The 23,985-nt window shown below is 40.4% G+C and overlaps 1 protein-coding gene across 4 annotated transcripts in view; it reads right to left on the bottom strand.

Moving 5' to 3' along the window:
- dlc1 (DLC1 Rho GTPase activating protein) overlaps window positions 1-23,985 on the bottom strand; it is an 84,973-nt gene that overhangs the window by 21,766 nt on the left and 39,222 nt on the right. The window contains exon 1 of one of the 4 annotated variants that reach the window (XM_040144865.1): window positions 2,889-3,193. The exons of the other annotated variants lie outside the window; for them this stretch is intronic. Within the exon in view, the coding sequence (XP_040000799.1) occupies window positions 2,889-2,901 (13 nt within the window). The 5' untranslated portion in view covers window positions 2,902-3,193. Of the gene's footprint in view, window positions 1-2,888; window positions 3,194-23,985 lie in introns of those variants that run through there. 4 annotated transcript variants of the gene reach the window in all.

The following is a 23,985-nucleotide window of genomic DNA, read 5'->3' as shown; positions in this document are numbered from 1 at the left end:
AGTCTAACAGAATACATTTTTTTGATACATTTAGACACATTTTAATCTAAATGTGCTACTTTTGTGTGGACAGGAATGCAAAAATTAAAATTTAGCCACACATTAGTTCTGGCTAATATGAATGAGCAAAAGCAATAAGTGTGAGACACACTCCTTCTCAGAGGGCAAGAAAGATGAGAGCGATTATCAGCAGATAACATGACTAATAAGAGCCGAGCCGATGCTAATAGAGATTTCATATGGATCACGAGCGGCTTTTCTCCTGGAAATTGGCCAAAGCTGAAGGGGTGGGCACCAATCGGGGTTAAGCTTCAACTGCTGCTTGGCAGTTTTGGCTTCTAAAATTATCCATCATGGTCCTGTCTTTGCTTTCCTTTCCCCTGCTCTCACCCTCATCTCCTCTGATCTTTCTGCTTATTTCAACTCTGCTCGCCCCTTCTCTTCTCTCCTTTCCTGTGGCAGGAAATTCTCACAATTGCAGGCCAAAGTTTCCCTCCATTGCAGGAGGCAGTGTGGTCTGGCTTGGCCGAGTCTGAATGCTCAGCTCCAGTGGGAGTTTGTCAGGAGCTAGCAAACAAAGGATGCTGCTCCCCACCTCAAAGGCTCTGCTATATACATGGCAAACTGGAGGTCAAGAGTCTGAATACAGTTATCACAGGGACTAGGTCTTTGAAGTAGGCAGATTGAGAAGAATGCTTGACTAACAACTGTTGTGAATTGAGGTGGCTTATCTGGAATTACCTGATCATCGCTGGGTCTCAGAGTACCAACTGTAAAACAGTCCAAAAGGCAGACAGAGGGTTCTTATCAGCTCCAGGTCTGAGTGGGTCATTCTGAAGGAGCTGCAAAGTGGGTCTAGACAGGTGATGTGATAAACCAGGCCAGACTCTGTGGCTCAATAGTAATCTACAACAAGCAAAGCCAGGAGCCTGGATGCTGCCAGTGTTTGTCCTTCACCTCAACAGTGACAAGGACAAACTGCCGATGTGTTCATGAACCTGAAGATTAACCTTACTGACTGATTCATGATCTAGTGTTTGGTGAAACTATTTCATGAATGATCGTGATGTTCTTAACAGCTTGTGGCAGTATGAAAGCATCAAGAACAACTGGAGATAACAGCTTTTTTAATGTGACCAATGTAAAATCCCTCTAGTACTCTACTGGAATGCAAAGACAGACGATAAACAGATTTTTTTCCCGATGGGTATCATGTTTTGTGATTTCACAGCTGAGACAGCTGGCTGTTCGCTGAAAGGCCTGGCTGTTAGCTAACTGAGACGGTGCCAGGAATATCACCATCTGGCTGGCCTCAAGCTATTCCCCGTTGACACACACACGCACAAAAGAATAATGAGGTTACTGCCATGGACCATTCCAGTTATCTACCACCAGCCGGCACAGGCACGCATGCATGGACACATATGCAACGCACAACTGGCCCAGATGGATCATCACAGAGCTAACCCCAAAGGCCTCTGTGCACCCCAATGACATATTTATCCTCACACAGAGGGCCCTAGCCTTGGATAAGGTGACCAGGCATACTCGAATGATAACATTTCCGCAGCCAGACAACAGCCTACCTGCCAGGACCCCCGACCCCCATAGATAAACAGATCCCGGGACAGCCCTGTACCTTCAACACAGCGAAGGTAAGAGCAAAAATGAACATATGTGTCTCCTCACAGGACATGCAGAAACAGTGTGGCAGCTGGACGTAAATGTTTCAGATAAGGCCTCAGCTTACTTCCTGTTTCATAAAGAGTGCAGATGAAGCATGTTTTGTTCATTTGCTCCTCTCCCAACTCTGCCACCTACTACAATAAACCAGCTAAACCTATCCCTGATTCAAGTAAAATAGAGTTAGAAGGCTAATTAACCACCCTAGAAGACTGTGTGGAAGTTTGGTGTCAGTGTCGCATCTCCACACTAGTAGTTAAAGTAATTGATGTAGATTCTCCTTACATCATGATGGCTGGATATCTGAGTGTCTTCGAGCATGTTCTTAATGGTTATATGGCTCAACTGACCCTCACTGTGCTCATACAGTATCTGTTCCAGACCTGAGGCAGCTGATAAGGAACCATGTGTTGGAACAAACAGTTAAAACAAGACAAGGGGCCGAAGCCCACAAATCAAGTCAAGCCTGCAAGTACAGGACAGAAAACGGGATTTTATACAGCCGCAATACGTACACTCAAACTCCCCTGTTAGCAAAAGGTCGGCAGTCAGGCAAAAGGCACAGACAGTTAAACAAACTGGAGGCTACGAAATGGCAGAAGTGCTGTTACGATACCTTCTGTTAATCTTAAAGGACACTAAGTAGGACATTCCAGTTCACGACCCTGTTTCCACACACAGCTCAAAGTTTCATCTAATTCTATTCAAAGCGTCAAGCGGGAGCTGGCCTGCTAGAAGACTGCCGGGGATGCGTGCGTAAAAGGGGGATATTTCAGACAAAGATTGTTTTTTCTTAAAATGAGAAAAGCGTTATTCATAAGGGTCGTTGGTAACTTCGGAAAAGTCACGGAATATTCCAAACGGGAATGTCAGTGAGTTCGGAGCAGGGGTTGGGACATTTGGAGACGCGGAGATATGCGCCAAGTGTGGAGATTTCTTATCTGACAGCCCGCAGCGTTGCGCCTTATAGACGACTTAAAGAGTGTTTTACTTGAAGGTAAAATTCAAGCAAAGCTTCAGACTCTTAATGACTGAAACTTACTTATAACAAACGCACCTTAGACTACTATTTGTGCAGACAAATAAGCTATGTTTTCCTGGACTAACAGGAAACCGCTTGAATGCATGGACTACATTTCACCTTAAATAGAAAACCACGCAAAACTATTTCATTCTCAAAGGCAAGCATTGTGAAAAGGACTTACGTGTTAATATCATTTTTCAACGTCTCGGTCGCGACCAGCCTCAGCATAAAACCCAGTTCCCGGCTGCGCCCCGGCAGGCTCCCACTGTCCCGTCAGGTCTACTCCACTGCTAGGACGAAGCCCGCATGATAAATCCAGAGTAAAGAAAAACTCAAACTATTCAGTAGGTCGCAAATGTCCTCTGACCGTTGCGCAAGACAGTAAATCCATGGTCACAATTTAATTTGCCATAAACAGAATTCCGGTTCCTCAGCTCCTTCCAGCACCGCGAGCCCCCCTGAATGAAGCGGTCCTCGGCAGGAATGTGAATGGAGAGTAGTGTGATTCAAGCTTTAGGAATGGGCAGCTCTGCCGTGGCTCCACCCCCACCCGCTCCGCCGCTCCCCACCTGATGAGGAGCCGGAGACACACGCACGCACGCACACACACACACACACACACACACATCCACTCAGGAAAACCCCCCAGCAGTTCACAATGTGTAGAGAAGAGGTTTGTGACGGTTTTAAGCTCTGTAGTAATAATGTGTGTCAAAACGCGCCGATCATGACACCGAAGCCGCCGTTTTAATTCGTGGTCTGCGCTCTGGTGACCTCTGTTAATGTAAAATGTTTTTACTTGTCCTTAAAATATGTTTAAGGACAAGTAACCCCCCACCACAGAATATTACCCATATAAAAACGAAAGTACTTGACTGGCTCCCCAGGATTCCCCGTTATTCATTTCAGCCCCTGCCTCGTCAGGGCCTCGACCACCCTCCCCTATTAGGCAGCCGCCGACTCGGAGGCTGGTACCCAGTTTGCATATCATTAGAAAATAGTGGAGACAGCTGAGAGACGCTCTTTTGTGACGCGAGATTAGTCCGAAGGGCGCAAGTGGCGCAGTGAAAAGGGAACTGCCGCAGGTATGGTAATGCCTCCGCCCCGGCCCCTGGTGCACGTACACCGCGCTCAGGCTGACCCTGCACTAACTACACATTTAAAGTCCTAAAGGCAGGGCAGATTTGAGTGCGTTTTGGTGATGTAGACACTTTGCTAGCACTGCACTCTGATGACAGTTTCAGGCATTTGCAGAGAAATTTTTAAATATCTTTAAATCAAATTTTAGCTAGCGATTAACTGCAACCAAAGGACAAATCTTAAGTTTGAGTTCCTTGATACCCTGAGGGCAAACAAGTTTACTCTATATAAAACTTGCATTTGTATTTTGTATTTTTCAAGTTCTGTTTTTAAATCTCGGAGCATTGATTTTGGATATACAATTTACAATCTATGTTTCATTCAAATAGAGACATGATGCATTGCTGATATTTTTCAGGTTTAATTGGATATGTGTGTCCCGTGTGTCTATTTCAAAACAGCCCATCCAGTTCTGCTGTTTTCCCCTCTTCTCCTCTATCCTAGGGGACTTTTCATCCAGTTTTCCAAGAACTCCTCAACGACGTCAGCATTTTTGGCATCAGCCGGCTCTGTGTTATTGCCGTGGCAACATACAGGCGCTGAGGTGGCGCAAAAAAGCAAAAGCCAGAGGAGTCACCATGTGGCAGGGAAATACATGTAATCCAAAGCTTGTACCGCCAGAGTGGGGAGAGGATGATGCAGAAAATCCTGGCCAACTGTGCAGTCTGCTGTTGGCTGCCATACTGGCCCCAGCTGACAGAGGAGTCACAAGTTATTTACCCATAAGAGATCCTGCCAGCTACTAAAGTGAGCAAAATCACGAATCTTTATAGCTTAGGCCTTCATGAGAGCGGCTAGGAATCATTTTGAAATTTTAGCACTGTGTAATCACACTGATTCTTCACAACTTTTGCCAGTCGTATGAGCATTCTTAATAAACATGGTTTTGAACTGATGACGTTTTCAGAGGTCCACAACAGATAATTGCACATTACTTCTGTTTGAGGTCCCCAGAGACTACAGCTGTAAATCACAGTGGTTAAATACAGAGGATTTTCATCTGTGCTCTGTACCTGTAATTGGTGTGGCTATACTTTTTACGTGGCACTACAAAACCCAAAACCCAAAACGGATTTCTGTTTTTGGAGTTTCTTATATAACAATTTGTTCAAAAGAGGTTTAACAGGGATTTAAACTTCTCTGGTACCTGACCCAAACATAAGTAACGTCACTATTTAGAATAACATGCTATACATGTCTTTGTCTGTGTATGGCTTTTGGCAACAAAAGGAAGAAAAACAATACCTTACAAGACTTGCAGTCTAAAAAATTGCAAAGTTTCCTGATTTAGATCAGGAAAAATTTAAACAAAGAGTTTGTCAACAAAACTCATAATCTAACAAAGCATTCAATACAAACTTTCAATACTTGACAGTTTTTGATATTTGATGCTAGGGACGCAATTCGGCTTGTACTCAAAAAGTTTTAAGGTTTCATTACCAATAATTACATCCAGCTAAAGTATACTGTAAGTGTTAAGTCAACAGATCAGCATGAACATCAGTGCACAAATATCAAATAATAAGTAAACAGAAAACATGTGAGCTTATGAGTTCATAGAATTGAGGAAAACCTCTTGTGATTTCCGTCCTAAATCTGTAACCTGAAGGGAGGGAGAAAGATAATGAGGGACTCTTAGTGTGTCTGTGAGAAAGAGAGCGGGAGCAATTGGGAGGATAGAGAGAGAGAGAGACAGTGAGAAGGCAAGGAGAGGAAGAAGAGATGAAGAGAGATTACCAAACAAGGCCAAATCCCCGAGCCACAAAACTCGACCACCCAGAGGCTGCACCCAAAACCCCAACCCCTCGACTGAGATGGGTCAACAACCCTGTGCAGAGACGAGGGGCTTCATGTTCTCAAGTTGTTTTGTGGTGATAAATACACAATAATGCCAGCGGTTGTTGATGAATGTGTGTGGTAAAGCGTGAGAGATCAGACAAGCAGACTGCCGCTGCTGCCAGTTGCTCTGGGGCAAATGAGTGTGTCTCTTTAGAGTGTCTACAATTTTCATTCATCAAAGCTCGTCAGAGTCAGGTGCTTGTTTGGCTTATGATATAGATACAGATCAAATACACGTGAGTATAATAAGGGCTTTGGACAAAAGAGAGGAAATGAGGAGATGCATCAGTGTTATAACAGACAGACAGACACAAAGGATTAGAACTGGTATTAAATGTAACTTCTCCTTGGAAAAGGAAAAAAAATAAAAACTTTTACCTTTAAGGCAGGTAACTTTTAGTGGATTATCTTATGATTCATAGTAAATTTTACTCATGCCTATAGCTCTTCTAAATTATCACTTCTATTTTGAAAACAAAAAAAGCCAAGCTGTAAAAACAAAACAAACCACAGGCATTTTATTTTAATAAACATGGCCGTGTATGCCCCATCAACTTGTTGCTGCTGGGTTGTTGGTCGAAGCTACTGTTGTAGGTTGTAAACTTTACAGTGTCACCTCTGACCCTATGACACAGAGGGAGGGGCTGGAGGAGGAAAAATGGAGAAAGCGAGAGAGAAAAATAATAAAAGAAACACTTTACAAAGACAGAGATAAAGTGAAATAAAGAGAAGACAATGAAAACATTTAAAGACAGAGAAAAAGAAAGAAGTAGGAGAATGATGCAGAGCAAAGATGAAAGACCCCCCCCTCCCAATGGAGAGTCCTCCTCTGGGCTTGCCTTGGGGTTTACGCTCCCCTCTTCTACCATTCCTAACCCCAAACAGTGGGGCCAGGTGAGGGTCAGCGGACGGACGTGTCAGTCCAACACACACACAAACACCCAAGGCCGTGTCAACAAAGACTCACAAAAGAGATAACGAAATCATGGGTCTGCAAAGGTCATATTGGCCCTCCTGAAATAAAGATGAACATGTTAGCTGTCTATTTGTGTGTGTGTAAATGTCTGTAAACACCTATGCTCTGATTTTTTATGCTTGAGAGTTTCTGATAAAGAGTATAACAACTGTTTTTTTTTTTTTAGCTACACAGCTGCCACAGTCCTTGAAACTTGAATCGAAATGCCTCCAGTGATAAGCGTGTGTCCTCTGCTTTCCACTAATACAGTCAGAGATAATGACTTTAACGGCTGTGTGTGTGTGTATGTGTGAGAGAGAGAGAGGATGAGTGACAGAGAGGGGGGGGGGGGTCTTTTCATAACAGGAATCTCCAGAAATACCTCATCCATGGTATTGGGGATCAGACCAATAAGACACTGATTAGAGAAAGAAAAAGAGAAAGAGAGAGAGAGAGCATGGGCCTCCACATGCACAATGGTGAAGAGGAAATGCTGGGAGCCAGAGCCTCGGACCAGCACACACACAAACACACACACAAACAAAGGAAGTGTGAAGCAGACAGCGGGCCAAATACCTCGCCGACACCCTCTCCGGGATTTGATAGACTGAGCATGATCACAATAGAGGCAGGAGGCTGACACACACACTTACACAAACAATTAATCAGTGTTGTACTACCATATATGTTTCATCCAGATGGTGTGGTTCTTTATGTTGGATCACCAATTTATCATTGAAGCGTTACTTGTCCACCACAGCAGTAATGGTCTTTTTAGATTGTGGAGCAAGTACCAAAAAAAAAAAAAAAAAAAAAGCAGGAAAATTGAACAATTGAAGGAGGGTTGCTGAAGATTTGCATTGTGCAGGGATAATGGGCTTTTAAGTGACTGAGCGAGTGTTGTTTGTGTTTTTGTCTGCATGTCCACTTACATCATGCATTCACATGCACACATTATTTCAGGGAGAGTGAAAAAAAAATGTCTGCACAGCATCTCACATTTTAAACTAAACTGAATGAAAATGAAAAACTAAAGAGCACCAACTTTCACATCCAATGAAGCTAAGCTATGCGCTAGGTTTAAAGTTGCCCAGATAAAGGCCTCCCCTTCAAAACAAGATGAATTAGAAATAATCTCCACATTAGATCATTTACAGCAGAGAGTACAGAATGCACCTCTGTAAAGTATGTAAAAGGATTTCACAATACATCAGTCCTGCTAAATGTTTCTCCCCAAAGTGCAGATAGTGAACTGGCATATTAGATCCAGTGCAGTGTGTTAATATATCTGATACACGGATGGATCTATCGATCAGATCTAATACAAAACTGATGAATGACTGGTGGAATCTGTGCTACATTCATCTCAATTTTATCAAGAAACGCAGACTAGGAATGATGTTCACATCTTACACAAATGGGAAAATACTGCTTACTGTGTTTTTTAAGATATGAAGCATGGTTGGACAGTGCTACATGACACATTGCTCTGAATGTTTGGGAAGTTTAAAACAATCCCAAGTGTATTTTTATCTTTACAATACACTTCATCTTCATCTGTCAGACACTGTCATACACATCAAAAACAACCAGGTCACATGTATTTTGCAAATTACTGTTTTACTTTTATAAACTCTAACAGTAGAAGGACCTTAGTACATAAGTGCCCAAAGTTTGCTGAACAGGTTAATTTTTTTACTCAGTTGACTGTAAATCTTGTGCTTTGAGCGCCACCGACATCTTAAAGGAGTTAAATGACTGTTTCCCTGTAAAGCACTACCATATGTGGCTTCTGCTCAACCTTGGCTTTTAGACAATGGCAGAGAGAATTATTGGCCAACACTAATGTGTAAATGCCAAAGCAAACAGTCTGTAAGTTAGTGTATACACACATATTTACACCTACACACACAGAAACACACATAAAGTTAAACACACAGTTATTTGCTAAAATGGGCAGTTTTAGATTCTCAGTCCAAAGATTGGATTATTCTCTACCAGATATTATATTTGCACCTAAAAAGGCATGTTGAACGCAAAGTAAACAAAGTACTACAAAACTAATTAAAAAACTAAAAACTAATTAAGTGCCATTTAAAAAACAGTTGTCAATTGTCATCAAAAGAATGTGAGAGCCCTTTAAATCAGCAGCTGTATCAGTACAATTTCTACTGGTACACAAAGTGGTTTAGATTAATATACAATTTCTTCTCTTACAATTGAGAGTCAGTGAAATCAGTCAAATGTTAAGGAAGTTCTGGATCTCCAAGAAATCCACTCATCAACAGCCTTTCTGACACACACACACACACGCACGCACGCAGCTCCAAAATTGCTCATATTTTTCTTATTAGACATGCATGGGGAAAGCAGATTAGTGATGGTTTTCTTTAGACTGTGAGACGGATGGAAGAGGAAGAGCAGAACCTTAGGGCAATTGTTAGAGGTTTTGGAAAAAGAGAGAGGTATTAAGGAAAGAAAAGGCTAACATTAGAGGTTGCATTTAGAGGATAAAAAGAAAGAAAAAGAGTGAACAGGTTGCCCAAGAAAGTTGGTGAGATGAGATTGCAAAAAAGCAAAGATGGAGATGACACACTTCTAACAATGGAAGCTGTCATTTACAATACAATGCGATTCTCTCTGAGTGTTACGGGTATCATGTAAAATAAGTGGAAACCTCTATTCCAACTTAAGAATGTTTCAAAAAGTGCTTTTTTTCCCCTGCAAATGCTGGCTGATTATTGCCATTAATCTCACCGCTAAGACTCAAAAACAACATTTTAGGGTAAAGTGCAGTTGTTACTGGCCTAAAGTGAATGAAACAAGCTGGGCTGATTGATTTCTACAGGCTGGAGAAATAGAATTTCAACACATAAAGAGTCACTGTGTGTGTGTGTGTGTGTGTGTGTGTTTGAGACCACATTTTTCTAAGAATTACAAGAGGTGGAGGTCTGCTTGGGAAACCAACCTGAATGGAAAGTGGTTAATGATGCCAACCATACGGCTGTGAAATGAGCAGACAGCCACATTTCGAGCTGTGCTGTAATGCCTGGAAATTTCCAGAATTCCTTGTGCAAACCAAGTGAGGTATAATAATTACTGTTTGGAATTGATTTGTGCTCCACAGTCAATGATTTTCTCCCCTGAACACATTGTTTAATCATCTAGATCAAAATAATTCAAACAACATTATGTTTTATTAATCCTATTTGACTTTAATGTTCACAAAAATGGACCCTCAGCTAAGCCTGTTTTTGTCAACGACATCTTCCCTGCTTTGACGGCTACCATCTGTGTACTGCAGCAGGCCGTTGCATGGCATTTGCCTCATTAAAATGAGGACAGTTTTAAAATAATTATTCTTGGACAAAAATGTCATGACAAGGATGCGTAAGACTGTAAAGTCTGCTGATATCATCAGACATCATGATGAATGTTCGGGATATTGGCGGAGTTGGCATACAGTTGGAGGAGCTGGCATGGGTATTAAACGTATGCCAGCTACCTTTCAGCAGCAATGAATGATGGGGCCTTGGGTGCAACATTTAAGTTGCAATGAGATGACGAGCCCTGGAGGGTTAAGTGTGCATGAACAGGGTGGGAGTGGACGGATAATCGATGTGCCATGGAGATGGAAGATATATGACATCAGGGTGAAAAAATAGGTGTATGTGTGAGTGTTTGTGGATGCATACCTGTTTTTTGTGTTTGTGTGAGTGGTATGTTATTATCTTTTAAAAAATATGCCTGTGTCCTGCATGTGCACGTCCATACTGAGGTGTCCAATAAAACCTCTGACAATAAAAAGTGCACAATTCTCTTCCCTTTTCTATTTTCTTTCCCGTTTTTGTATTTTTGTCATGGAGTCCTTTGGAGACATTTGGAGTGAAGACCAAATTCCAAAGTAACATATGCTCATTCTCTGTGCAAAATCAGCCAGTTGCAGGAAGTTGATGCTTTAGTCTTCACTGTCCTGACCCATGACCTCCTTTGAACCCTGACCTCTTGCGAGCCACATGACAAACCATGCAGACATCTGGGTTGTCATGACAAACACAAACCAGGTTCTGCGGGGAGATTATCAATGATCCAGAGGCTCTTTTAGCAAAAGTGCACCGAGCAGGTTTAAATTTCAGAGTGAGTTCTACCAGCTTCAAACTTCTTACAGCTCCTGTGTCATGTGTCATTTTTCAGAAGATAAGACGAAAAGAGCGCTACTGCAGATGAAAGAGATATGGGATAAAGGTCAGACACACCATGACAAATCCTATACCAGAACCAAAAATATGAAATTTTACTGTAACTTTATGGATATGGAAAGGATTGCTAAACCCAACAGGATACATTTGGTAGTCGGGGCTTATGTTGACTTGTGCCTTTATTCGACAAAGATACTATAGTTGTGTCTCTTGTGTTTGTAGCAATCACACAGTTAGTATTTACTGCATAGGTGTGTTAGAATAAGAGACACCTTACTTTGTTACATGTCACATCACGAAATAAGAGAAATACTACTGTCAAAATTGAAATGAAATTTGCATATTAACAAAAAATAACCAGTGCTGTCATACTTTCAATGACTGCTGGTTCCTCTCTTCTTCACTTGAGATTAAAGGGCTTTTTTGGTCTCTCATTTTGCTTTGTGTGTTGGTAATGTTCTGCCCTTTAGCTCTAGCCTTAGAAATCACAGCAGGAAGGCAAATATCAGGCCGTGAATATTAACACATTCCTCATGTGACAACCATGACCTACTAAACTAGAGATGGACAGGAGACTCATGAGACAAATGCCTTGTACATGCAGGAATTAAGGAGATTCGGGCAGAAATAGTTTTTTGTGTGCTCTTGTGCAAACCTACGTATGTGCAGAGGTTTTATTTGGATATTTGACATATTTTAAGGTAGCCTTCTGTAAGCATTGACCAACAAGGCAGGTTTTTGATATGATTATCAGGAGTCTTAGTTCAGTTAGAAAATCTAAATGTTTATCTTTATGCATAGCTGACCCAAATCCAGTGTACAAGAATCTAAGGAATCTGGTGTATTAAGCCAAATACAAATAAACAGAAGTAAGTTATTGTATGTGTTTAGCTGCATTACGAGAGGGCAACATCCCTGTAGGTATGCAGTGGACAGAAACTCCTTGTGAATGCACTGATACACAGATTTTCTTCGTAAAAAGAGAAAATGTGCCAAGTAGGACTCAGGGTCAAACACTTTAATGGCCAAATAGAAATATGGAGTATTTAAATAGCTTTGGAAGTCAACTGTGTTTTTGATAAAGGGTCTTCAGTTCAGTTCTTCTTTGTCTTTCCTTCTCAAGCATCAAAGATAATAGCAGATATCCTTCAATGCCTAATGTCTAAGTCTTTTGTACATTTTTTCTGGTCACTTATATATAATTAAACACTTTATGTTATTAGCCCACTCTTCCTCTGTCTGCCCTACACATAGAAATAGTTGGTTTATTTACTTTAGGAGCTAATGGACAGCACTGATATGTTTTCTGAGGGGGGGGGGGCTTCGGGTGATGAACAGGAGCTGCATTGAGACCTGTGTCTCCCCCACTCATCTCACTCCTCATCGGCCCCTTGGGGATGATAGCTCAACCGCTGAGCATGGAGGGGGACTAATACTATCCAGCTGGAGGTTGGCAGCAGTGACAGAACCTCCATATGCCTAACAGATCGAGCTCTGGCTCTCATCGCTGACCCTTCTCTGTTTATTCAGTCCCCTCATCTTTCTATGAATGAGGGAATAGGAGTGGACAGGAAACTTAAAACAAGAGTACAGGAGAGACGGGCAGAAAGGTGGGAACAATTCTGAATTCTGACACTGTTATTAAAAGTTTAATGGTCCAAATCCACTTGGCGGATGCATGAGAATAAAATATTATGTTAGTAGTAGGTGTGATGAAAAGCAATGGGCCAGAGTACGATAATTTACAAGTGCACTGGTAGCAGCTGTGATAGAAGCAGTCAGCTTCAGTGGGAGATGGCTAAAAACTTTAACCCTACTTCGCCAAAAGGAATTTTGGCAGTTCTGTACACAGACAACAACACATCATTTATTCTGCACAATTTTTAGCTCCAGATAAATACAAGAGTCTACATGGCAGTTCTGAGTGGATGTTATTAGGCAAAGTGGTGCTTTGAGCTAAATGCTAACATCAACATGCGGACAATACACTCACAACAACAATTCTGATGTTTAGCAAGTACGATGCTTCCATGTTAACAGTCTTACTTTAACATGTTAGAATGCTAATATCTGTTAATCAGCACTAAACAGAAAGTAGAGCTGAGGCTATAAATGACTTTTCACTCAAAACTTCATGGTGGCACTAGAGTGAGGGGATCACGAAAAGTCATTAGGAAACAATAGCAGGGAACCATGAATGTCTCTACAAAATTTTGTACCAAGAGATAAATATTTCACATAAGTTAAAAATTTGACTTGCTTGAAACACTAGATGCTAAGTCAGGGGATCATCAAAGTCATTAGGACTCATCCTGTGGGCACCAGGGATATCTGTACCAAATGTCAAATGTAATCGAATCCATAAAAAAAAAAAAAAAAGTAAAACTCATGCTATCGCTTTAAAAAAAATAAGGGAATTATGAATGTCTGTTCAAAATACCAATTCAATCGATGTAATAGTTGTTGAGATATTTCAGTCCATACCAAAGGGGCCAACCAACCGATCAACCAAGTGACCTACTTACTGACTGACCAACATTCCCATCCTTGGTGCAATGCCACTAGCATGGCTAAAATGGGTTTATATCATAAAAACCTTGGACTAGAAAGCAGGGTGTTTTATAGCATGTCCAGTACATGCTGGGATAGACGTCAAACTCCCTAAAACTATGAACTGCAACTTGGCCTTCTTCAGTTGTCTTTTCTGAAACTTAATTAACTGTTGCTGATTCTGTAAATGATATAAAAAGGTAAAAATGCTGTCATTCCTTCATTTAAATTGCAACTTTTTTGCATTTCATTCAGAGGGACATCACATGATGCTAGTGCAAGTCACAAACAACTGTAATTTCTACAAACAATGATCCCTGTTTTCTCAGAGGACAACAGAGTCCTTATAATACTTGTGTCGAGATGGTATGACCACAGAGGGATCAAACTACGTCATTGTGTGAAGAAAAAAAAAGTTTTCAGGCCTTAAGAACCATAAAAACAAGACAAAACCCCCTTTGCTTCCTCGCTTTTAGTACTAATTGCTTTAAGGCAATGAGGCAAGCAAAGTACAAGCAAATAAAGAGAAGAGGCTGCTGGGTTACTGTGTTCTGGCTTTATTCAGCTGCAGGTTTTAAACTCGATCTTCAAAACTGTCATGGTCATGAGGTTTTGGACAGCCAGGCTTTTCAAGCTCACGTTTCAGTGCATGCATACTGTTAGAGCCACTCAAGTGGTTCACATGACAGCAGAAATATTGACCCTGCAGAAAGACAAGCAGAGAGAATAAAAGACCCGAACATGTTTACCATTCATTAAGTTTCAAATGAAAACTATTTGAGAAAGGGACAGACACAAACACAAGGAAAAACAAAAACAAAAAAACAAAACAAAAAACACTGGAGGTCTAACATTCCCTCAGGCAAAATCAAACAAACCCTAATCTTAATAACATGTACAAAAAGCCTTGTTCAGAACATTACAGAGCTGCTGCTTTGTTTTACGACACTGAATGAAACAAGATTGTGTTCGAAGAAGCAGAGGGAAATTTTGTGACCTGTTAGGGTACTTAGCCCAAGAAATACTGGACACACATTATGTTCACTGACCCTGACCTCAACCGCACGCACGCACACATGCACGCACACACACACAAACACACACACACACACACACACACACACACACACACACACACACACACACACACACACACACACACACACACAAAAGACATTAAGTTGTCAAAGTGTCACTTAGCCAACATGCTAATTCTAAGCGCTCCAGTGCTTGTATTATTACCAGCTGTTGTGGTTGGCCTGAACACGGAGGGTCACACCACTCAGCCAGTGGCCTTGTGTTCACCCATTCAGGGTGGCAAAGAGGTTACAATCCCTGAATGACTATAAGGTGAAAGGTCACCTGCAACACCTCTAAATCAGAAGGAGAAAGGGACATTAAATAGCTGCTCAGTCTATAAAGAGATTGAGCCGGAGCGCTGTGGAGGTCTCTGCTGAGATAAGTAGGGAACATGACACAAATGAAGTTTGTCCACTTGACCAGTCACTCATATCAGGACTCTTTAAAATAGGAAATAAAAACCTCAAGTGTCTCAAAAGTTAAGGAATTCTAATACCACTTGGTGGTTGTCCAGAACACAATTTGCGATCACACTGTTGGCCTAACACAAACTTTGAGATTCTTAATGCTTTTAAAAGCCCAGCAGGGGCCAAAAGGCATCCATAACTTCTTCCTCAGAAGCTCACCAAAACAGTTCATGCATTTTTCTTGGTGGTGTTCAGCTCCAGACTTCTAACCAAATTCTTACTGACTGATAATCTGAGTTTTTCTCAGAATGATTAAGTCTCACATTTACTTAAATATCATGTCTAATTGCCAGAAATTGTTTTGTCACGTCATAGCCATAACATTTATGACATGCTTTATCGGATCTAACAAACTGCTTGGAGGACAGTGTAGGTTAAGGGGTCCAGTATGAAAATTCCATTTTTGTCTGTGAAATGGTCTCAACAGTCAGGGAGCTTCAAGTCCTTCCTGACAAAATGACAAATGCAGAATGGAAAGTATGAGGTGATGGAAAAAGGCTTGAGGACTCACAGCGGCTATCAACCTCCTCATAAATAAAAAAATCCAGCCACTTTCTAGCATTGTCTAGAGAAAAGAAAGAGTCAAAACCCAGGTCACACATACGATGGAGGTGGCAGTGTCAGCTGAGCTCCCTCGAATGCCATTCTGGATTCTGGAAATCCATCTTTAATCAATTCCCTTCCCAATTTCTTTGGCTAATTCACCCGCTCTTCAAAACTATCTGAAGAGTTTTAAAGACATTTTACTTCTTAAACTTCATTTTTGGAAAACATGATACTTGGATTGGTCTAATACCCCACCCAAGCTCAAATGTCTATGTAAGTTTTATTTTCCAACAGCTTTTGTGACTCGTGCAGTCTTGTGACCAGCATGGAAAAGAAAGACATCTACTGTACTCTGAGTAAAAGATAAAATTCTCCGTAAATATTTGGAATCAGCTTTGCCAAATGCATGATCATCCTCCAGTGGAGTATGCTGTCTGGCATTTTTGCTTTTCTGTGCTGGGGGAAACTTATGTGTGCACAGGCTCCCACTAAATGATACAATCTTGCTTAAATTTAGCTGACAGGTCAGTGGGATGCTGAAAGGACAGTTAGATGATGGTAATCCCAGGGTGTCTTGTGCGGGGGACTGGAGACACATGAGAAAATGAGTCAGTGTTTGTGTTTCTGTCAAGTCTCTCGACAACATCTTCACCTCTATGTTATAATTTCTGAGCAGATTTATTTAATTTAGTATCAAAATGCTCTCTCAGTAAAATTGGGCATCCTCCTTTGGTTCCTGGTATTCAGATATTTTGATAATTGAGCTTATTTTGCCCTTACAAATAGGCACACACACACTAAGGGATATCTGCTTGTGTTTTTGAATCACATGGCACTATTTTAAACTGACAAGTATCAAGGTTAATATTTGTATTCCTTGCTGTTTTATCAAATCTGTGTTGGGACTTACTCTCACATGTGCAACAATGCATTGAAATCTTTGGGTCTATTTTCTTATTGGGAGGAAGTTAAATTCAATTTTGAGATCAGAGTCATTAACTTTGTCTCTTTACAATAAACAGGCAAATTAGACTAACATAATGACTAACTGCTAAAAAACTGTAAGGGAACTCCCCAATCAACGGCATTTGAAGGCTCAAAAATTCTGACAAGAGCAACAAGATTAGCCCAAGATCTCCTGTGGATTGACTGAGTAAGTTAAAGATGGCTAACCCTCTGCCATACCGCTAGAGCTGCAAAAAGCAGCAGTCACACAGGAAATGAAGGCCCACTGGAGGGTAAACAAACAACATACCATGAGATCAGGCACCCCAAGAGGCAGTTAAGTCACCAGAGATGAGACCGTTTTAATGGGGCACTAAAACTTGTTGTAAGAACCCATCTGGAATAGATTCTTCCAGAATGTGGCTGTTTTAAAACTAATGACCAGTGACGAGTCGTCACGCCATCATCTTCCTCTCGTCTCACATCACAAGTCTCGTTAGACACTGCATCACTAGCAGTGACAGATACTAAAACTCTGAGCCTTAAGGACATTGACGGCCTTCCACACTAAGTATTAAAGACATTTTGATACTTTTGTCATTCTAAATATGTAGAAACATCTTCAAAATCTCCATATGGACATTTACTTCAGCTGCTGTTACTCAGATGTCATATTCTGACCTCTGCCTCCCATCTTCCCTCATACCTCACAGGTGAAGACAGATGGATGTGCATGGAGGAGGTGCCCACACCTCCTTTATGCACACATAGATTGTCAAACACTCTCAAGATTTTACTTTGTTTTAATACATCATCCTGAAATTATCAGCACATATTCATCATACTTTATACTGGTATTTGCTCTCAGCATTTTCACTTAAGATCCTGATACAAATGAATGCACACCCATTAGATGCACACATCATTTTTATCAGAACACCAAATCGTTTCCTCCATGCTCAGAGTCCTTAAAAGCCTTTTGTAACTGCCACATGCTTGAGCAACTGTAGTAAATTCAGTGTCAAGCAATCAACAAACCACAAATCACCAAACCACTAACAATCACACAAAATCAAGCCATCATCTATGTACACTGACAATGTTTTGCTGATGAAATTCATGTCCTTTATGGATTGAAGACACAATTGTGCTTGTATATCCTTATATTTTGCAAAAGCCCACATTATTTGTAGACATGTCTAAATCATGCAGGGTCAATTGAGCCTCTAGATGGATTTTCTCTTCAACTCTCTCCTCTCCGTTCCCTCATCTGTTTTCTCCCTCTCTAGTTCTTTTATTGATAGTACATGACTATCTTCTAACACAGTACCACCAATCAACCCTGCAGTTTCGATTAAAGCTGGAAGGGCACACCGCACACAGTGACTAAAGCTAATAATGAAAGCTCTGTCTCTGCCAACAAAGCGGCACTGCTAACAACAGCACTCACACCATTTCTGCTGATGGAGGGAGGAAAGGCGTAGGAGTGGACCGGCCTGAAAGTCTGCGGTGTGAAATCAGACATTCTCGAGTGCCGAGGCAGGAATGAATTCCACAGTGTGTGCAAATATTTGTGCACACCACTTTGGCAATCCCAAGCTTTGCCAAATCAGGAGTTCTCTGAGTGTCGGCTCTGCAAGGATCTGCACTTTGTTGCCGTACAATGTCAGCGGACTCTTGAAATGGCAAGCTCATTGTTCCAGCTCAGTTATACCTGGATGTTTGAGTCTGTGAAGGACTCTAGTGTTTGCCTTGTTTCTGCGCTAAACAATCACATCACCTTCCAGCTGCAGGAGTGATGCATGGGCAGTGAATGGGACAATGTAAAGTCAAGTGTGTGCATCCACTGCGCTACTTGTGGTCTTGCTGAGAAGTGCTAGGCGTCCCACTTGAGAGATGATCAGGGCAAAGATAATCAGAAATCAAAGAATAAGCTGATCAGCATTCTGACCATGAATCAGCAGACTGAGGCTGTAGCTATGTGTTCATAATGCTGATGGCTCGGATTTGGCTTAGGACCTATGCGGCGTGTTACTCTTTCTATCTCTCCTCTAACTGTTCTTAGCATTGTCCACAATAAAGAAAAAACAAATTCAAAATAATACTAAAAAGAGATCATCATTATTCAGTGTATCTTATGCTAAAAGATGGTTTAGATGGCTTTTATGTTGCAAACTCCAGAGCTGCTCCCTGGATCCATCATCTCTTCTTGGTTCAGACTTCTACTAAAGACACAACAAATCAGAGATTTCTGGATCAATAAAACAGAGAGAGATCTTACAATGAGAGAGTCAAAAGAAGCATTGAGTGAGTTCATGTGTTAAAAAGAGAAAGTGAGAAAAGACTGAAGGAGAGGGAGTGTGGTAGAACAAGCAAAGTAAACAAGTTTGGCGTGAGCTTTCTGGAGTCACTGGGTTTAGCAAAACATTCCAGAGTCTTCGAAACAAGCAGCCTTGTGAGTGCACAGGGGCAGAAACAAGGGGGCTTTAAATCACTGAACAGGAACAGTGCTGAAGTACTCTAATTCAATCATAAATATCTCAAGAGTGTTCACCTTCACACACTGACATGTCAAGTTAAGCGTCTACCAATCACCTGTATAATAGCAGGATAATCAGTCAGCATAACCTGGAAAAATTGAATAAACTAAGGGAGGACAATACAGTTCACTAATGCAAAAACACTGGAGCAGAAATGATATACAGTCTATAGGCTTACAGTGGTTTCTACATTAAACTATACAGACACAAAAATAATGTCGTAATTTATTGCACTGAAGATTAGACCTCGGATACCTTATAAACAGTCAGATGCATTCTTCATTTGCTTATCATTTTTCAAAAGGCCATATAGCATTATTTATTTTATTGATATAGGTTGTAGTTAATGTATAAATCACAACTAATTACTTTTCTGGTGAAGATGAAACAGACTAAAGCCATTAATACATAATCCCACATAAATCATACACTTGTTTAGCCAAACAGAAGTCTCAGAAACTGCGAATGAATAGGTAGTTGACATATTGATGTTACGAAATGAAACAAAACAAATCAAATCATGGCAATCTGAAGAACAATTTGCTGAAGCACAGGGAGGTTCTTTTTTAAAAATAATTCATTAAAGTTATAAAACATGACATCCTAGATAGCAAGTACCACAATCACTGCTAATACTAATTTTCATAAACTGACCTTAGTAAATGCTAAGACAAAGATGCCAATGTGCTACGGATGAAATCAGAACAGCTACTGAGCTTGCATGTCAATAGATCCAACTCAATTTGCTAGTGAAAACTGTGTGATACTACTGAAATCTCTGGAAAAAGGTAGTAAGTGACCTTGATTTGAGATTATTTTGCCAAAGCACATTGTCAAAGTTCAAGAATGTACCTCCATGTTTAGATAAAATGATTCCACATTGCGAATTTTTTATAAAATCAGAGTTTATATATTTGTAAAAATAATTATATGTTTTATAATTTTAATATCTCCCCTCCTGAGGGATCTATGCCAAGATAAACTTAGTTTTGACTGACATATTTTCAAAGTCAGGTGCTGGGTTAAAAAAAATGCAAAGCATATAGAGAAACACACACAGACAGGAAATGACGGATGATGAGGCAGATAGAGTGAAATACTCCCTGGCTCGTGTCACATAGTCATGTCTGGTTGAGCTTGGCTGTAATCTTGTAGTGCACACATACGCATGCTAATGCAGTTAAAAGAGTCTGTGCATGCTTTTTGGTATGCCCTAATTTACTCAAACACTTACACTCTAAGACACACAAGCACTGTGTTTTATGACTCTTCAGTATTTCAAGTGTGGCACTCATGAGACACACATGGACATCAATAAAATCTCAGGCACAAAAATAAATGACAGGAAACTGATCTTGACCTACTTTTTTATATCCTCATGAGTAGGACGAGAAAAAGACACAAAAGTAGACAGCGTAGATTTTCATCTGCCTTGATAAATATAAGGACATGCTATTTATAGACGCACAAATTGAGCAGATTGACCTATATGTGAAGGCATACTGAAACGTGACGTGACAACAAGGGAATTGGTGACTATAGGAACATTGCAAGCGCTTTGACAGAATGAAAAAAAAAAAGATTCAACAATTACTGGAGTGTTGTGGTCTCAAGCCACTTTGACATCGAGATGTAGATAGAAAATTACTGCTTTTAAGGGACGGGATTATGCTGTGAGAACTTACAAGATCTAACCAGGTTTTAAACTTGTTAGTAGCAAAACCACACACACTTTAGTTGTTGCAAAGGCCACAAATGTACTGTGTGTCGCAACCCCACAAACAGCTAAGGATAATGAGTTAAAGATCAATAGCAAAGCAAGTTAGTCATGCGTGTTTGAAGTGGGGGTGGCACAAAATGAGCAAAGTTCATTTGATCTCAGCAGTGAAAATGCTTTGTCTTGAAAATACCCAGAGTTAAATCATCCAAAGATGCCCATATTTCATATTTGTGTTTATCTGCAGTTAATTCTCATGTTTTCAGTGATTTCAGTGCTTAGTCAGTGATTAAACGTTGAAAGCCCTGTACGTTCTTAGGGGGAAATTATCTGGTTGAAGCTAATTAGTTACATGTTTGCCTGCTGCATTTTCATTGACAGAGATTTCTACTGATGTCACAGTGGTGCACCCATTCTGACTTCCTTTTTGGGTGTCCTTGAGGCGTGAAATGGCCCTGCTGGGTCCATGCAGTGTCCTAAGGTGTAACAATAGGCCCAGGACATCTGCGTGGTTTAACAGTAGGCAGGGCTCGAGTACACCGGAACATGGCTATGGACCTCCAACTGGCACACCCTTAAGCCCCAAACAGAGGCCCGGTTGCCACTTAACAATACCACATGTATGAACAAGTAGGGGCACAAAGACACAAATATACACTCGCACTCAAACACTGGCACTTAGGGATTACAAATACATTTTTGTAAATCCACAAAAGACCTAACATTTTATGTGTTGTTCTCAAGTGATATATTCGAGATTTGTTGAAAAACCTTGACCAAACCAGTGCATGAACTCCTGGTTTTAAAAAACTTACTGGGAGTACACGGGGCTCTATGAATGGGGGTCATTTGGTCCAAACCACTTTGGTCGTGTTGGTTACCTGCTGACACGTTGCCAGTTTCATCTCACACAAGGCAGGTTGTTGTCTGCCTGTGCTTGTGTAGTCATTATGTGGTTTGAAAAGGACCCGCCAATGACATGCCAAGATTGGTGGAGTGGCATAGCTGAGGGTGTGGTAATGCAGCATTGGTAGTGCAGTGCAATTTTGGTATTCATTTTGGCATTAAATTGTGGCTCCACTAAGACTTAGCACAAATGCAGGCAGTGTGTGCTCTTTTTAGCTTTAGTTTGTGAAGGTACACACATGGGCCTCTGTAAAACCCCTTTAATGAAAGTTGACTTTGACTTCTTTCAGTTACATACAAATTTCAGTTTGCCTGTAAATGCACATCAAAATAAATTTTTTGCTAAGCAATTCACAACAAACACCTGGCTAGATTTGAACTGGAACACTGTAGTTATGTGGTAAGCATGTTAGACTACTAGATCACTGGAATGCCAATAACCATCTGTCACAAAATCCATCAAATGCTAATTCTCAATAAACACATAGGCTTTTTTGCACAGACTCATTGTTCATACAGAAAAAGTAAAAATTAAGAATATATTACACCATAAAGATATTTTAAACTTCCATACCCATATCACATCGCTCAAGTCTTTCCCAACAATTTGAAACTTTTGACAGTACTAAGACCTTTTATTGAGACAAAATCCACTTATTATTGTTGTAGTTAATGTGTTAATGCTAATGGGTAAAAAGTTCAAACTCAGTAAATCAATACATGTGGATATTGGTGTGACATTACATAAATGGAGCAGTTTTATGCATGTCCAAACTCATTCCTTAAATCTGAGCCACAGCCAAACAGAATGTCACAGAAAAGTGCAAATCCTTAAGCCAGGAAACATTTCTGTTTCTGCAAAACTACTAGTTTTGTTTTTTGTTTTCTCAACAGTGCATTTAGTCTTAGAAATGCTTACTGAAACTTTACCCGGAAGGTTTTTGAAAAACGGATGATGTCATTGAATGAGACAGTAGAACATACAATAATATATCCATTTGCATCTACATAAAGCAAAAGCTTACACTATATCAAGAGATAGCTAGACTTTTGCTGAAACATTCTAACCCAAGATGAAATTAACCAACCTAGTTCCTATTACCTCCCTTCACATGAATTTGGAAAATAGATCGGTTGACGAAGCACTGGTTCTTATACAATAGCATTAGCCCGGTAGCATTATGATAGGCATAATGAACTAATTAAGCCTCTCTGGTAACCAGCAAAAGGTAGAGTAAAAGGAGAGCAGAAATACTCTTCAACTTGATGCAACCCAGAATTACATCACACTGCAATCTCACCAAAGTGGCCCCTAATTTTAAAGGAAACTCAACACAAAATGAAATTTTTTGTAAATATGGTATTTAGAGACACTGTTATGCAATATCCAGGTCACACAAAACATTTAAGTGCAAGGGCAGGACGGTGAGCACATACATAAGTGTCAGCTGGGAAAAAAGAGAACATGTCAATATAAGTGACACGGAGGAGAAAAAAAGCTGCTTCTCTGACCTTGCCTCCAAATTTCCCACTCATATTATTTTTAAATTAATGTTAATGTCATTAAAATCCTATCCATCTTATATAATGGAAACCATAAGTAAATACCCGAAAAGCTTCTCTTACTTTAGACTTTCAGGACAGAGATTGTTGCAAAATGGTCAAAATTACTTATATTTTGTAATATCCAAAGGAAAAGCTTACAACTGCATCATTGTACAATTTTTGTTGTTTTGGATTACCCTGAATAAAAATTGAAAGCACAAGTTACCTAATGGCCATACCATCTTCTGTGACAAAAGAACAGCTGATCTCAAATATGTATAACAATAAATTTTAGGACTTGATTTGAGTAATTCAAGAAATGAACTAAAGGAAATATTTTACTGGCAGGTATGATGACAGATTCTGTCGTTACTCTCTTGCTCTGGTACTATCTGCCCTGATTCCAGATGCCCTTTGACACTATTTAACCTTACTAAAAACCATTTAAAACAGAGCAGATGGCATGCCACTCCTTCCAGGCTCTGTTCTGTTCTTCTGAGTTTTTGCTGAGTCAAAATATCAATATTACACATATACCTTCTACAAATCAATACGCCACTTTATACTCCTTTTTCCAAGCTTGTAAAGCACTGAATCCAGCAGCATTAGGTAAATCACAGAACAAGTCAATTCTAAAGGCTTTGCTGTTTTCAGCAAGAGAGAAGCTTTTTCTGTGGTAGACTGAACTTCTCAGAACTATTAATCATGAGCTGATGAAAAGCCTGGACATCCACGCTTGTGTGCTGCCTAAATGGTACAGTATCTGTTACTGTCTTGTTGGAATTTCACACCTTTGGCCCAAAGGAAGGCATCAGAAAAAGAGGATGTCTGCTCAAAGCTTTGGCCCCT

Source organism: Xiphias gladius, chromosome 15, assembly GCF_016859285.1.
Source record: "Xiphias gladius isolate SHS-SW01 ecotype Sanya breed wild chromosome 15, ASM1685928v1, whole genome shotgun sequence".
NCBI classification, from domain to species: domain Eukaryota; kingdom Metazoa; phylum Chordata; class Actinopteri; order Istiophoriformes; family Xiphiidae; genus Xiphias; species Xiphias gladius.
This window is presented reverse-complemented; position numbering and strand designations above follow the sequence as displayed.